We start from the raw sequence: 15,192 nt of genomic DNA on the forward strand, positions 1-15,192 counted from the left end.
TGCAACAACACTAAGCAAGGGTCACCACCAAGAAAGCGGCACCATGAAGACCAAGGAGCTCTCCAAACAGGTCAGGGACAACGTTGTGGAGAAGTACAGATCAGGGTTGAGATATAAAAAAATATCAGAAACTTTGAACATCCCACAGAGCACCATTAAATCCATTATTAAAAAATGAATGAATTTGGCACCACAACAAACATGCCAAGAGAGGGCCGCCCACCAAAACTCACGGACCAGGCAAGGAGGGCATCAATCAATCAGAGAGCCAACAAAGTGACCAAAGATAACCTTGAAGAGGCTGCAAAGCTCCACAGGGGAGATCGGAGTATCTGTCCATAGGACCACTTTAAACAGTACACTCCACAGAGCTGGGCTTTACGGAAGAGTGGCCAGAAAAAAGCCATTGCTTAAAGAAGTCCCTTCCGCCACCCTTGTGCGGGCCCAGTGTTGATGATCAGTGGGATGGAGATGTTTCCTACCCTCACCACCTGGGGGTGGCCCGTCAGGAATTCCAGTACCCAGATGCACTATCCAGGGTCGAGACCCAGCTTAATGACGAGTTGAGGGTACTATGGTGTTAAATACTGAGCTGTAGTCGATAAATAGCATTCTTACATAAGTATCCCTCTCGTCCAGATGGGTTAGGGCAGTGTGCAGTGTGATTGCGTCGTCTGTGGACCTATTGGGGTGGTAAGCAAATTGGAGTGGGTCTAGGGTGTCAGGTAGGGTGAAGGTGATATGGTCCTTGACTAGTCTCTCAAAGCATTTAATGATGATGGAAGTGAGAGCTACGGGGAGGCGATAGTAATTTAGCTCAGTTACCTTAACTTTCTTGGGAACAGGATTATTTATTTTTTACCTTTATATAACTAGGCAAGTCAGTTAAGAACAAATTCTTATTTTCAATGACGGCCTAGGAACAGTGGGTTAACTGCCTTGTTCAGGGTCAGAACGACAGATTTTTTACCTAGTCTGCTTGGGAATTCGATCTTGCAACCTTTCAGTTACAAGTCCAACGCTCTAACAATTGTGGCCCTCTTGAAGCATGTGGGAACAGCAGACTGGGATAAGAATTGATTGAATATACCCGTAAACACACCAGTCAGCTGGTTTGCGCATGTTCCGAGGACATGGCTAGGGATGCCGTCTGGGCCGGCAGCTTTGCGAGGGTTAACACGTTTAAATGTTTTACTCACGTTGGCCGCAGGGTTTGGTAGCGGGCTGTATCGGTGGCACTGTATTGTCCTCAAAGCGGGCAAAAAAGTGATTTAGTCTGCCTGGGAGCAAGACATCCTGGTCCGTGACGGGGCTGGTTTTCTTTTTGTAATCCGTGATTGACTGTAGACCCTGCCACATACCTCTTGTGTCTGAGCCGTTGAATTGCGACTCTACTTTGTCTCTATACTGACGCTTAGCTTGTTTGATTGCCTTGCGGAGGGAATTGTATTCGGTCATATTTGTATTCGGTCAACTTAAAGGCACTGGAGATGTTTTGCCTTGAAGAATGGGCAAAAATCCCAGTGGCTAGATGGTCCTTCTGTAGCTCAGTTGGTAGAGCATGGCGCTTGTAACGCCAGGGTAGTGGGTTCGATCCCCGGGACCACCCATACGTAGAATGTATGCACACATGACTGTAAGTCGCTTTGGATAAAAGCGTCTGCTAAATGGCATATATATGTGCCAAGCTTATAGAGACATACACCAAGAGACTTGCAGCTGTAATTGCTGCAAAAGGTGGCTCTACAAAGTATTGACTTTGAGGGGGTGAATAGTTATGCACGGTCAAGTGTTTGTTTTTTTGTCTCATTTCTTGTTTGTTTCACAATAAAAATATGTTGCAAATGATACAAACCCCCCCAAAATCAATTTTAATTCCATGTTGTAAGGCAACAAAATAGGAAAAATTCCAAATGTGCTATTTCTGTTTTTAATTTGCAAACATTTCTAAAATTCCTGTTTTTGCTTTGTCTTTATGGGGTATTGTGTGTAGATTGATTAGGGGAAAACTGATTTAATCAATTTTAGAATAAGGCTGTAACCTAATAAATGAGGAAAAAGTAAAGGAGTCTGAATACTTTCTGAAGGCACTGTATACTTTGAAATAAAACCTTTTTCTGGCACCAAAATTGATTTTAACAAACAAATTGGTCCCCCAAAAACTGTGGCCCTCAGTTGAATTTTGAAATCCCCATGTGGCCCTTGTGCTAGGGCCTAGGGGTTGTTTCTAGACAAGGCTGATGAAATGGTTCAGCCAGCACCAGCATTTCACATTTGCTGCCTTTCTCAATTGATTCTGGTAAAAATGTTGGAAAAAGGAAACATATCCCATCCTCACCTGTACTGGTTCTTCATCCACTTTGACCTGTCCAGCAATTTCCATCATGTCCAGGGCCAGGTGGCAGATAGACTGAGCGTGGTGGGTACATGGTTCTGGCAGCCCACTGACCGTCATGTACTTATCACCCACTGTCTCCACCTGTAGAAAGAGAGACGTTTTGGTCGCTAGGCAGAACATTATATCAGAAAATGCTGTGTGACGTAAGTCGTTATATGTTAAAGGGACGTGAGGTCTAGAAAACTGTCATTTGTAATACTTTATATCACTCAGTTTCCATCTATAGGTAGATGCAGATCTTGATATCACACAATATTATTTCCCCTTTAAATCCTTAGGATGAAAAGGATCTTTGGCTTTCAATGGTTCATCAAACTATAAAGTGCCACTTGGGGCCACAAACCATAACATAAATATCTAACCAATCCATTGGGATATACAGGTTGGGATATACAGGAAACACTTGAGTAAATGATACATAGTACCTGTATATTGAAAGGAAGTGTTCCTGACTAAATTAAGCAATTAAAACATCCTTAGGGTCATGTATAAAATGCCTAGTTACCCATTATTCTGGCTACCATGGTTGGAATAATACATCTCAGTGACAATGAAAGAGAGATCTCAAAGAAGCATAGGGGGTTAAAGGGTGTGTGTTTTATATATATATACACACACACTCAAGTTTGGATACACCTATTCATTCAAGGGTTTTAATTTATACTATTTTCTACATTATAGAATAATAGTGAAGACATCAAAACTATGATTTAAATTAAAAAAGGAAGTCAGTTAACACATTTTTATTTGCAATGACAGCCTACCGGGGAACAGTGCCTTGTTCAGGGGAAGAACAACCTATTTTTACCTTGTCAGCTCAGGGATTCAATCCAGCAACCTTTCAGTTACTGGCCCAACACTCTAACTACTAGGCTACGTGACGTAGTTACTACATGATTCCCATGTGTTATTTCATAGTTTTGATGTCTTCACTATTATTCTACAATGTAGAAAATAGTTTAAAAAAATTAATAATCCTGGAAGGTGTCCAAACTTTTTACTGGTACTGTATACATTGCATTTGGAAAGTATTCAAACCCCTTGACCTTTTCCACATTTTGTTACGTTACAGCCTTATTCTAAAATGGATTAAATACATGTTTTTATCAATCTACACACAATACCGCATAATGACAAAGCAAATAAAAAAAATAATAATACGGAAATATGAAATTTACATAAGTATTCAGCCCCTTTACTCAGGACTTTGTTGAAGCACCTTTGGCAGTGATTACAACCTCGAGTCTTCTTGGGTATAACGCTACAAGCTTGGCACACCTGTATTTGGGGACTTTCTTCCATTCTTCTCTGCAGATCCTCTCAAGCTCTGTCAGGATGGATGGGGAGCATCGTTGCACAGCTATTTTCAGGTGTTTCGAGAGATGTTCAATTGGATTCAAGTCCGGGCTCTGGCTGGACTACTCAATGACATTCAGAGACTTGTCCTGAAGCCACTCCTGCGTTGTCTTGGCTGTGTGCTTAGGGCCATTGTCCCTTTGGAAGGTGAACATTAACCCCAGTCTGAGGTCCTGAGTACTCTGGAGCAGGCTTTCATCAAAGATCTCCCTGTACTTTTCTCTGTTCATCTTTCGCTCGATCCTGAGTAGTCTCCCGGTCCCTCCTGCTGAAAAACATCCCCAGGGCATGATGCTGCAACCACTATTCTTCACCATAGGGATGGTGTAAGGTTTTCTCCAGACGTGATGCTTGGCGTTCAGGCCAAAGCGTTCAATCTTGGTTTCATCGGATCAGAGAATCTGAGAGTCCTTCAGGTGCCTTTTGGAAAACTCCAAGCGGGCTGTCATGTGCCTTTTACTGAGGAGTGGCTTCAGTCTGGCCACTACCATAAAGGTCTTATTGGTGGAGTGCTGCAGAGATGGTTGTCCTTCAGGAAGGTTCTCCCATCTCCAAAGAGAAACTGGAGCTCTTTCAGAGTGACCATAGGGTTCTTGGTCACCTCCCTGACCAAGGCACCTTCTCCCCCAATTGCAATTTTTTTCCCCCCACCAGATCTGTGCCTCGACACAATCCTGTCTCAGACCTCTATGGACAATTCCTTTGACCTCATGGCTTGGTTTTTGCTCTGACATGCACTGTCAACTGTGGGACCGTATATAGACAGGTGTGTGTGTCTTTCCAAATCATGTCCAACCATTTGAATTTACCACAGGCGGACTCCACTCCAAGTTTGAGAAACATCTCAAGGATGATCAATGGTAACAGGATGCACCTATGCTCAATTTCGAGTCTCATAGCAAAGGGTATGAATACTTATCTAAATAAGGTATCTGTTTTTTATGTTTCAAACATTTGCAAGAATTTCTAAAAACGTGTTTTTGCTTTGTCATTATGGGGTATGGTGTGTAGATTGATGAATAAAATTATTTAATCCATTTTAGAATAAGGCTAACAGCAAAATGTGTAAAAAAAAAGGTGTCTGAATACTTTCTGAATGCACTGTGTGTACATACATACACACACACACACACACACACACACACACACACACACACACACACACACACACACACACACACACACACACACACACACACACACACACACACACACACACACACACACACACACACACACACACACACACACACACACACACACACACACACACACACACCTACCTACCTACCTACCTACCTACCTACCTACCTACCTACCTACCTACCTACCTACCTACCTACCCACATACATACATACATACATACATACATACATACATACATACATACATACATACATACATACATACATACATACATACATACATACATACATACATACATACATACATACATACATACTGTACCAGTCAAAACTTTGGACACACCTACTCCTTCCAGTGTTATTCTTTATTTTTTTACTATTTTCTATGAAATCATGTAATAACCAAAAAAAGTGTTAAACAAATCCAAATATATTTTATATTTGAGATTCTTCAAATAGCCACCCTTTGCCTTGATGACAGCGTTGCACACTCTTGGCATTCTCTCAACCAGCTTCATTCCAGTAGTCACCTGGAATGCATTTCAGTGAACAGGTGTGCCTTGTTAAAAGTTCATTTGTGGAACTTCTTTCCTTCTTAATGTGTTTGAGCCAATCAGTTGTGTTGTGACAAGGTAGGGGGGGTATACAGAAGATAGCCCTTTTTAGTAAAAGACCAAGTCCATATTATAGCAAGAAAAGCTCAAATAAGCAAAGAGAAACGACAGGCCATCATTGCTTTAAGACATGAAGGTCAGTCAATACGGAAAATGTCAAGAACTTTGAAAGTTTCTTCAAGTGCAGTCGCAAAAACCATCAAGCTCTCTGATGAAACTGGCTCTCAAGAGGACTGCCACAGGAAAGGAAGACCCAGAGTTACCTCTGCTGCAGAAGTTAAGTTCATTAGAGTTACCAGCCTCAGATTGCAGCCCAAATAAATGCGTCACAGAGTTCAAGTAACAGACTCTTATCAACATCAACTATTCAGAGGAGACCACGTGAATCAGGCCTTAATGGTTGATTTGCTGCAAAGAAACCACTACTAAAAGGACACCAATAAGAAGAAGAGACTTGCTTGGGCCAAGAAACACAAGCAGTGGACATTAGACCAGTGGAAATTTGTCTGATGAGTCCAAATGTAAAACGTTTGGTTCCATCCGCCGTATCTGTGTGAGATGCAGAGTAGGTGAACGGATGATCTCCGCATCTGTGGTTTCCACCGTGAAGCAAGGAGCAAGTGTGATGTGTGGGGTTGCTTTGCTCGTGACACTGGTCTGTGATTTATTTAGAATTCAAGGCACACTTAACCATCATTTGCGCTTAGTTGGACTATCATTTGTTTTCAACAGGACAATCACCCAACACACCTCCAGGCTGTGTAAGGGCTATTTGACCAAGGAGAGTGATTTTGCCTGTGTTCAGCTCCATTCCATTTATTGTTTATCATGAAAAACTGCCCAGTCCTTATTCAGGCTGGTATGGCCGTAAGCGATGGAATGAGAGTCGGATAGACTATTTCAAGTTCATGTAACTCAATAAAAAACATTGAGGAACTAGAACTATCTGATCTCAGAACTGTGCTAGTCTTTGGAATGGGTTCAGTTGGTAGAACATGGCAGACAATGACAAGGATACCCATAACATGATGCAGCCACCACCATGCTTGAAAATATAAAGACTGGTACACAGTGATGTGTTGTGCCGGATTTGCACCAAAGATAACCACTCTGTATTCAGGACAAAAAGTTAATTTCTTTGCCACATTTTTAGAAGTACTACTTAAGTGCCTTGTTGCAAACAGGATGCATATATTGGAATATTTTTATTCTGTACAGGCTTCCTTCTTTTCACTCTGTCATTTAGGTTAGTACTGTGAGGTAACTACAATGCTGTTGATCCATCCTCAGTTCTCATATCACAATCATTCATCTCTAACTGTTTTAAAATAACCATTGGCGTCATTGTGAAATACCAGCGAGGTTAGGAAGAACGTGTGTATTTTTGTAGACTGGGTGTATTGATACACCATCAAATGTATAATTAATAACTTCACCATGCTCAAAGGAATATTCCATGTCTGCTTTATGTTTTACCCATCTACCAATAGGTCCCCTTCTTTGAGAGGCATTGAGAGGCCCTGGACTTTGTGGCTGAAATTCACTGCTCGACTGAGGGACCTTACAGATAATTGTATGTCTGGGCTACATAGACGAAGCAGTCATTCAAAAATCATGTTAAACACTATTATTGCACACTTAGTGAGTCCATGCAACTTATGTGACTTGCTAAGTAAATGTTTACTCCTGAACTTATTTAGGCGTGCCTTTACAAATGAGTTGAATATTTATTGACGCAAGACATTTCAGATTTTCATTTTTAATTCATTTGTAAAAAGTTCAAAAAACATAATTTCAACTTGACATTATGGGGTATTGCGTGCAGGCCAGTGACAAAAAAAATCTAAATCGAATCCAATTCAAATTCAGGCTGTAAAATAACAAAGTGTGGAAAAAGTTAAGGGGTGTGAATACTTTCTGAAGGCACTGTATATATCTCTCAAAACCAATAAACCACTTATGGGAGATTCTGGAGTGGTGCCTGAGACAGCGTTTCAAATCATGGAATTTCTCATGGAAGAATAGTGTCGCATCCCCCCAATAGAATTCCAGACACATGTAGAATCTATGCCAAAGTGCATTGAAGCTGTTTGGCATCTCGTGGCGGCCCAACACCCTATTAAAACACTTTATGTTGGTGTTTCCTTATTTTGGCAAACAGTATGTTAGAGGGTATTTGTGTGTATTTGTGTTAAAGGAATGTGAGGTGCTTAAAATAATATTACACTCATTATTGTAATATTTTAGTGAGTCCACTGTTAATGCAATCCTCAAGTGTGTATGTCAATAGTCAAGTTGTCAAGATGAAGCCCTTTCAGTACTGTAGTAACCTGGTATATTTATGTTTACCAATAGATGGCAGCATTGACTCAAGACGAGGGTTTGCTTTCCGCTATCATATATAACCATGATTGAGAAAGCCTCAGGTAGTTTACTCTAGGCTGACTACACCACTCGCGTCACATGCATGAGCTTTTCAAAATAAATTTAAACATACATGTTATTTAATTTTAACCCACACTGCTCGTGCGCGCCAACGAGCATCTGCGTTGCCAAGCGTTAAAATATAAGTCAGTTCGATTTGTGTCACAGATCGTGCTGCAAGTCCTGCCTCTCCCATCTCCTCATTGGTTTATAGAAGCAGGTACCCACGTTCCATCTCCTCATTGGTTATACCCACGTGGTGATTGAAAGACAAAGTGTTTTGCCGGTTGTAGTGGTAATACTATTAAAGTGTAGATGGCAATCACCATATAAGTTAAAATATGAAAAGGCCTGGAAGGACGAGAGATGACTGGAAACGATTCGGTTGGCCGTTTTATGTGTGGATTGTCGGAGTAGAGGACCTTGTTCATATCAGTTAACCTCTTACGTCGACCCGACACGCATGCGTCCCATCTAGCCATCTGGAAATGCAAATGCGCTACGCTAAATGCTAATAGCACTCGTTAAAACTCAAACGTTCATTAAAACACACATGCAGGGTACTGAATTAAAGCTACACTCGTTGTGAATCCAGCCAACAAGTCAGATTTTTAAAATGCTTTTCGGCGAAAGCATGAGAAGCTATTATCTGATAGCATGCAACACCCCGAAATACCCGAAGGGGACGTGAACAAAATAATTAGCATAGCCGGCGCTACACAAAACGCAGAAATAAAATATAAAACATTCATTACCTTTGACGATCTTCTTTGTTGGCACTCCTAGATGTCCCATAAACATCACTATTGGGTCTTTTTTTTAGATTAAATCGGTCCATATATACCCTAAATATCGATCTATGGAAAGTGTGTGATCAAGGAAAAAACAGCTTTTTAAAACGCAACGTCATTTTTTAAAATTAAAAAAGTAGACGATAAACTTTCACAAAACACTTCGAAATACTTTTGTAATCCAACTTTAGGTATTAGTAAACGTTAATAATCTATCAAATTGATCACGGGGCGATGTGTATTCAATAGCTCCACGTCTTGAAATCATGTCCGGAAATGTGTCATCCAAAACATCCTGTCGGAGACCGGAAGGAATGGGATCTCTCTTACTCCTTTGACCAAGAAACAAAGCGCAGGCAATTGACAAGACTGGCGACATCCTGTGGAAGCTGTAGGACTTGCAATCTCAGCCCCATTTAATTTGCTTTCTAATAGACAATACATGCAAGTGGCGCATTGATATGTTTTCCAGTTTTCAGTGATCAGTTTTTCTTGTGCTTTTCGATGAAACGCACGTTCTGTTATAGTCACAGCCGTGATTTAACCAGTTTTAGAAACGTCAGAGTGTTTTCTATCCACACATACTAATCATATGCATATACTATATTCCTGGCATGAGTAGCAGGACGCTGAAATGTTGCGCGATTTTTAACAGAATGTTCGAAAAAGTAGGGGGTAGACTTAATGTTTATATCCCAGGTCAAATTAGCTAGCAACAGCAAGCTAGCTCAATAGGCCAAAATAGCTAGCAAGTGCAAGCTAACTAGCTAAATTGCCATACATGTTTAATGCATTTCGACCTGTCCCCAAATTAATGTCATTAGTTCAGAGTTTGTTTTGATATTTTAACCTGCGTGTCGTGATCGCGTTTGGTGTAGGGGGACAAAATACATTTGCGCACGATGGCGCACGCGCGCAACCGGTTTGGATTCTGTGTAAACCGAGAGACCCCCGTTAAACTCAAAACGTACACAGGAGAGAAGACCACTGTGATTGGAGTTGCTGATGTTCGAGTGGAATATCATGGACAAAAGAAAAGTCTGCCTCTTACTAGTGGAAGGTACTGGCTCCAGCGAACTAGTGAGAGTGGTTTGAGGAAATACAATTGAACTGGGATGAAATCAAACATGTCACCACAGAGACATTGACACTGCTTCAGGTGCTTTCAAATCATGAGTGTGTTTTCAAAGAAGAGCTATGGATATTGAAAGTTGTCCAAGCTACCATTCATGTTGCTGCAGATGCTACTCCCAGATTATATAGGCCAAGATCAGTTCCATATGCCATGAAGCCTAAAATGGATGTGGAAATTGACAGACACTTAGCAGAGGATATAATTATTACTATCAATTTCTGCGTGGGCAGCACCAGTTGTTCCCATACTCAAACCAGATGGTTCAATCAGATTATGCTGTGATTACAAGCAGACTAAATAGTGTCATCACTGGAGCAGTAACCTATACCCAAAGTGGAGGATTTGCTTTCAATGTTAACCGGAGGGCAACAGTTCACAACTGGACACGAGTCACACATATCAGCAAGTGCTAATGGATGAAGTGTCACCATAAACACCCACAGAGGGATGTTTACCTATAAATGTTTACCTTTTCGGGGGCTTCCGCACCAGCTATCTTCCCAAGAACCATGGAGGGAGTTCTGCAGGAGATACCCAAGGTAGCAGTTTACCTCAACATTCTTGTCACGTAGGAGGAGCATCTCAGTAACTTGGGTGAAGTTTTGAGGATGGAGGAGGCTGTTCTCCGGCTGAAGAGGAGCAAGTATACACTGTTAGCTGATGAAGTGCAGTACCTGGGTCACAAGGTGGACGCCAAGGGGTTACACACAGTCAAAGCTAAAGTGAGGGCTGTCATGGAAGCTCCAGCTCTGACAAGCGTTACGGAGCTGAAAGCCTAACTAGGCTTACTGAGCTATTACAATCGCTTGCTCCCTAACCTCTCTACCCTCTATAGCTCCACTGAATCAACTGTTATGGAAGGGTGTGACCTGGAAATGGTCAGAAATACAGGAAGAAGCTTTTGCAAAGTCAAAGGTATTACTGCAATCAGCAGAAGTGCTGGTGCACTACTCAGCAGACAGAGATCTTATCATGCGACGACTCATCGTATGGTGTGGGTGCGGAGCTATCACACTGGATGGAGAAAGGTTTCTCTGCACCAATCAGGTTCATGTCAATAACATTGTCGCCAGCGGAGAAAAACTACTCCCAGCTGGACATGGAAGGACTGGCTGTCATATTCAGAATACAGAGATCCCACAAGTACTTATACGGGACAACATTCACTATTGTGACCGACCATAAGCCTCTGATCTCTCTGTTCCATGAACAAAAGCCAGTACCACAGATGGTCTCTCCAAGAGTTCAACATTGGGCTGTGTGGCTCAGGGCCTACGAGTACAGAATAATTTACAAGCCAAGTAGATACCATGGGAATGCTGATGCTCTGAGTAGGCTGCCTATTCCAGAAAGCGTCGCTCAGGAAGGAGAAATTTACCAAGTCTTGATGATCAACGTGTTAGAAGATCCAACCGTGAACACAGCACAAATCAGGAAATGGACTTCAAAGGATGTGAAATTATCACAAGTGCATGAATTTCTCCTGAAAGCATGGCCTAACGTGACAGAGCCTCAGATCATGCCTTACTACGCTCGCCGCTTGGCCTTTAGTATTTGAGAGGGGTGTGTTCTGTGGGCTTCAAGAATAGTTATCCCACCACAAGAGTGGGGTATACTACTGAAGTTGTTGCACCAGTCGCTTTCAGGTATGTTGAGAATGAAAGGCCTAGCGAGGTCCTACGTCTGGTGGCCAAAGATGGTCCAGGATGTGGAAAATGAGGTTAGCCGGTGTGCAGATTGTCAGAGTAACAGGAAGTCACCCCCTCCACCGTGCCATTACATCCATGGAAATGGCCGGGAAAATGTGGACTACGCTGGACCTTTCCTAAGAAAAATGTTTCTTGTGCTGATTGAATAAGAATCAAAGTGGATGGATGTCTACCCCATGAACACGTCGACATCACAGGCTACGGTTGAGAAGTTGAGACAAAGCTTCAGTGTCATGGGATTGCCTCATGTTGGTTAGCGACAATGCTACTTGTTTCACAAGCACTGTTTCATGAAACAAAATGGAATTCAGCATGTAACGTCAGCCCTTTTCACCCATCTTCAAGTGCTGGTGACACTAGCTACACCACCTCAGAGACGCTCTATTAGAGAGACGTCCGCCAGACTATTTCAGATCCTAAGGGAGATCATGTTCGGGAAAACATGTAAAAATAGCATGTGATTTGTTATGAGAAAATTGGCAGCTTTAGCTCAGAAAGGAATTATGTTATTAGCTTTAAAGAGTGGAATGTAGTAACCTGGTATAATTGTTTACCAATAGTTGCCAGTATTGACTCAAGGCGGGGGTTTGCGTTCCGCTATCGGTAGCCGTTTTCTGTCTGCCATATAACCATGCTTGAGAGAACCCCAAAGTTTACGCCAGGTGTATTAGGGAATGTTATTCTAAGTTACCATTAAATACTAAAACGTACTTACATGTCCGGCGTCAATCTAAGAAGCCTCTTAAGATACTACAAGTACAGAGCAAAAACTATCATGATAGTGCAATTTGCAGTAGTATTTCTTTAAGACACTACCCTTTTGGCCTCATCTAGCCCAACTCAGACCCCTTCAGGAGCGGACCATGATAATGGCAGTTATTTTAACAAATGCCCTGCAGTTGAAACACTTATGCCAGTTTATAGACAATCAAGGCTCTTCAGAGCCAGTTAACAACTTGGACCACCTAGTCATTAAGGATGGTAGTGTACATTTGACTTATTTTGGTGACCCAGTGCTGAAGTCCTTCCCTTGGATGTAGTAAGGTTTGTTTGACTTCTTAAAGTGCATTCTTGTCTGAAAGCCTAAAGTGCCCTAGTGATGACGAATATAAAATCTTGCTCGATAACAAGTTTACCCAGTGAGGCTATTGAATAGAGAAACATCCAAATGAATCAATTCTACAGTGCATCACACTTGTGACAATACGACATTCAAAAAGGTTTGAATTGATTATCTATTAAAGGAGCAAGGGGTGGGGCTGGAGAAATGCAACCACTTTCAAACTCATGGACAGGGCTATGGATACAAGGACTGACTATCCATTATAGCAACATTATAGTTTTACCCATGTTTTAACGCTATACAGTATTTTTCCTACATTTACATTGTTTGTAAACAAAGGAGTAAAACAAGCTTATATTTTGGATTCTAATGGGGTACGACAGAGGTAAGTTAAATTCTTCAAGAATCAATGGGTGTATATACCATTTAATACAATCTAAAAATGGATGCAGAACTGCAGATTGCCCTTTTTAGTTTATATAATACTGTATACCAAAGATTTAGATGAGATTCCGATTAATCTCAACCAATCATTCTGCAACAAACTGAAGCTTACAATTGACTTGATTTACATAATGAAAGCATATCTTTAATGTAAATGTTTATAGAACATACCATTTTTCAAACAGCTTGGCTTTTATACTGTAAAGTCTTGACATTCAAAAAATGTACATTGTTTAGTAGTAATTTAACCCTTAGCCTACAATTTCCTTGCTACGCCGAAATCGAATTAACATTAAACAAACTCCATCACAATCCTTCTGTTTAAGCATGAGACCTTTTTTTTCTCTCATGGGCTGCGTCTCAATCCACAACATTTGCCAATATTGCTCTTCCACATCTGGGGTGAAAAGTGACAGAGCTAGACAGTGTTTATCAGACCATAAGACATCCCAAAAATCAGTATTCTCACACAAACGTCTGTAGCATCTGAATGGTTTGGGCTACACACTAAAATGACACCTCAGTGGAAAGCTGAGACTCTCAAACACAATGTTGTTCTCTAGGACGTACACAAGACTCGTCTGAAGGTCCCTGGTACCAGTAAAAAAATGTATACAGTTGAGGTCGGAAGTTTACATACACTGTAGCCAAATACATTTAAACTCAGTTTTTCACAATTCCTGACATTTAATCCTAGTAAAAATTCCAGTTAGGATCACCACTTTTATTTTAAGAATGTGAAAATGTCAGAATAATAGTAGAGTGATTTATTTATTTATTTATTTCACCTTCTATTTCTTTCATCACATTCCCAGTGGGACAGAGGTTTACATATACTCAAATTAGTATTTGGTAGGATTGCCTTTAAATTGTTTAACTTGGGTCAAACATATTGGGTAGTCTTCCACAAGCTTCCCACAATAAATTGGGTGAATTTTGGCCCATTCTTCCTGACAGAGCTGGTTTAACTGAGTCAGGTTTGTAGGTCTCCTTGCTCGCACATTGTCCATTTGGAAGAACCATTTGCGACTCAACTTTAACTTCCTGACTGCACCAGTCCCTCCTGCAGAAAAGCAGCCCCACAACATGATGCTGCCACCCCCGTGCTTCATGGTTCGGATGGTGTTCTTCAGCTTGCAAGTCTCCCCCTTTTTCCTCCAAACATAACGATGGCCATTATGGCCAAACAGTTCTATTGTTGTTTCATCAGACCAGAGGACATTTCTCCAAAAAGTATGATCTTTGTGCCCATGTGTAGTTGCAAACTGTAGTCTGGCTTTTTTTATGGCGGTTTTGGAGCAGTGGCTTCTTCCTTGCTGAGAGGCCTTTCAGGTTATAGGACTAATTTTCCTGTGGATATAGATACTTTTGTACCTGTTTCCTCCTGAATCTTCACAAGGTCCTTTGCTGTTGTTCTGGGATTGATTTGCACTTTTCGCACCAAAGTACGTTCATCTCTAGGAGACAGAACGCGTCTTCTTCTTGAGGGGTATGACGGCTGTGTGGTCCCATGGTATTTATACTTGCTTACTATTGTTTGTACAGATGAACGTGGTACCTTCGGGCATTTGGAAATTGCTCCCAAGGATGAACCAGACTTGTGGAGGTCTACTATTCTTGGCGGATTTCTTTAGATTTTCCCATGATGTCAAGCAAAAGAGGCACTGAGTTTGGAGGTAGGCCTTGAAATACATCCACAGGTACACCTCCATTTGACTCAAATTATGTCAATTAGCATAACATAAGCTTTTAAAGCCATGACATAATTTTCTGGAATTTCCAAGCTGTTTAAAGGCACAGTCAACTTAGTGTATGTAAACTTCTGACCCACTGGAATTGTGATACATTGAATTATAAGTGAAGTAATCTGTCTGCAAACAATTGTTGGAAAAATTACTTGTGTCATGCACAAAGTAGATGTCCTAACCGACTTGTCAAAACTATAGTTTGTTAACAAGCAGAAGCTAGCCAGAAGTCGGCCAGAAGCTAGCCTGAAGCTAACCAGAAGCTAATCAGAAGCTAGCCAGAAGCTAGTTAGCTTCTTTACTGGCTAATCGTTAGTATTCAGCTAAACATGGTTTGTGGTCATCAGCTATCCTTTAGCTTGAAAAT

General features: G+C 41.3%; 1 protein-coding gene across 2 annotated transcripts in view; it reads right to left on the reverse strand.

Moving 5' to 3' along the window:
* LOC118362896 (guanylate cyclase soluble subunit beta-1-like) overlaps window positions 1-15,192 on the reverse strand; it is a 59,676-nt gene that overhangs the window by 20,334 nt on the left and 24,150 nt on the right. For both annotated transcript variants that reach the window (XM_035743617.2, XM_035743616.2), the window contains exon 11: window positions 2,339-2,479. In XM_035743617.2, coding sequence (XP_035599510.1) covers window positions 2,339-2,479 — 141 coding nt within the window. The remainder of the gene's footprint in view (window positions 1-2,338; window positions 2,480-15,192) is intronic.

Source organism: Oncorhynchus keta, chromosome 29 (assembly GCF_023373465.1).
Source record: "Oncorhynchus keta strain PuntledgeMale-10-30-2019 chromosome 29, Oket_V2, whole genome shotgun sequence".
Taxonomy (NCBI): domain Eukaryota; kingdom Metazoa; phylum Chordata; class Actinopteri; order Salmoniformes; family Salmonidae; genus Oncorhynchus; species Oncorhynchus keta.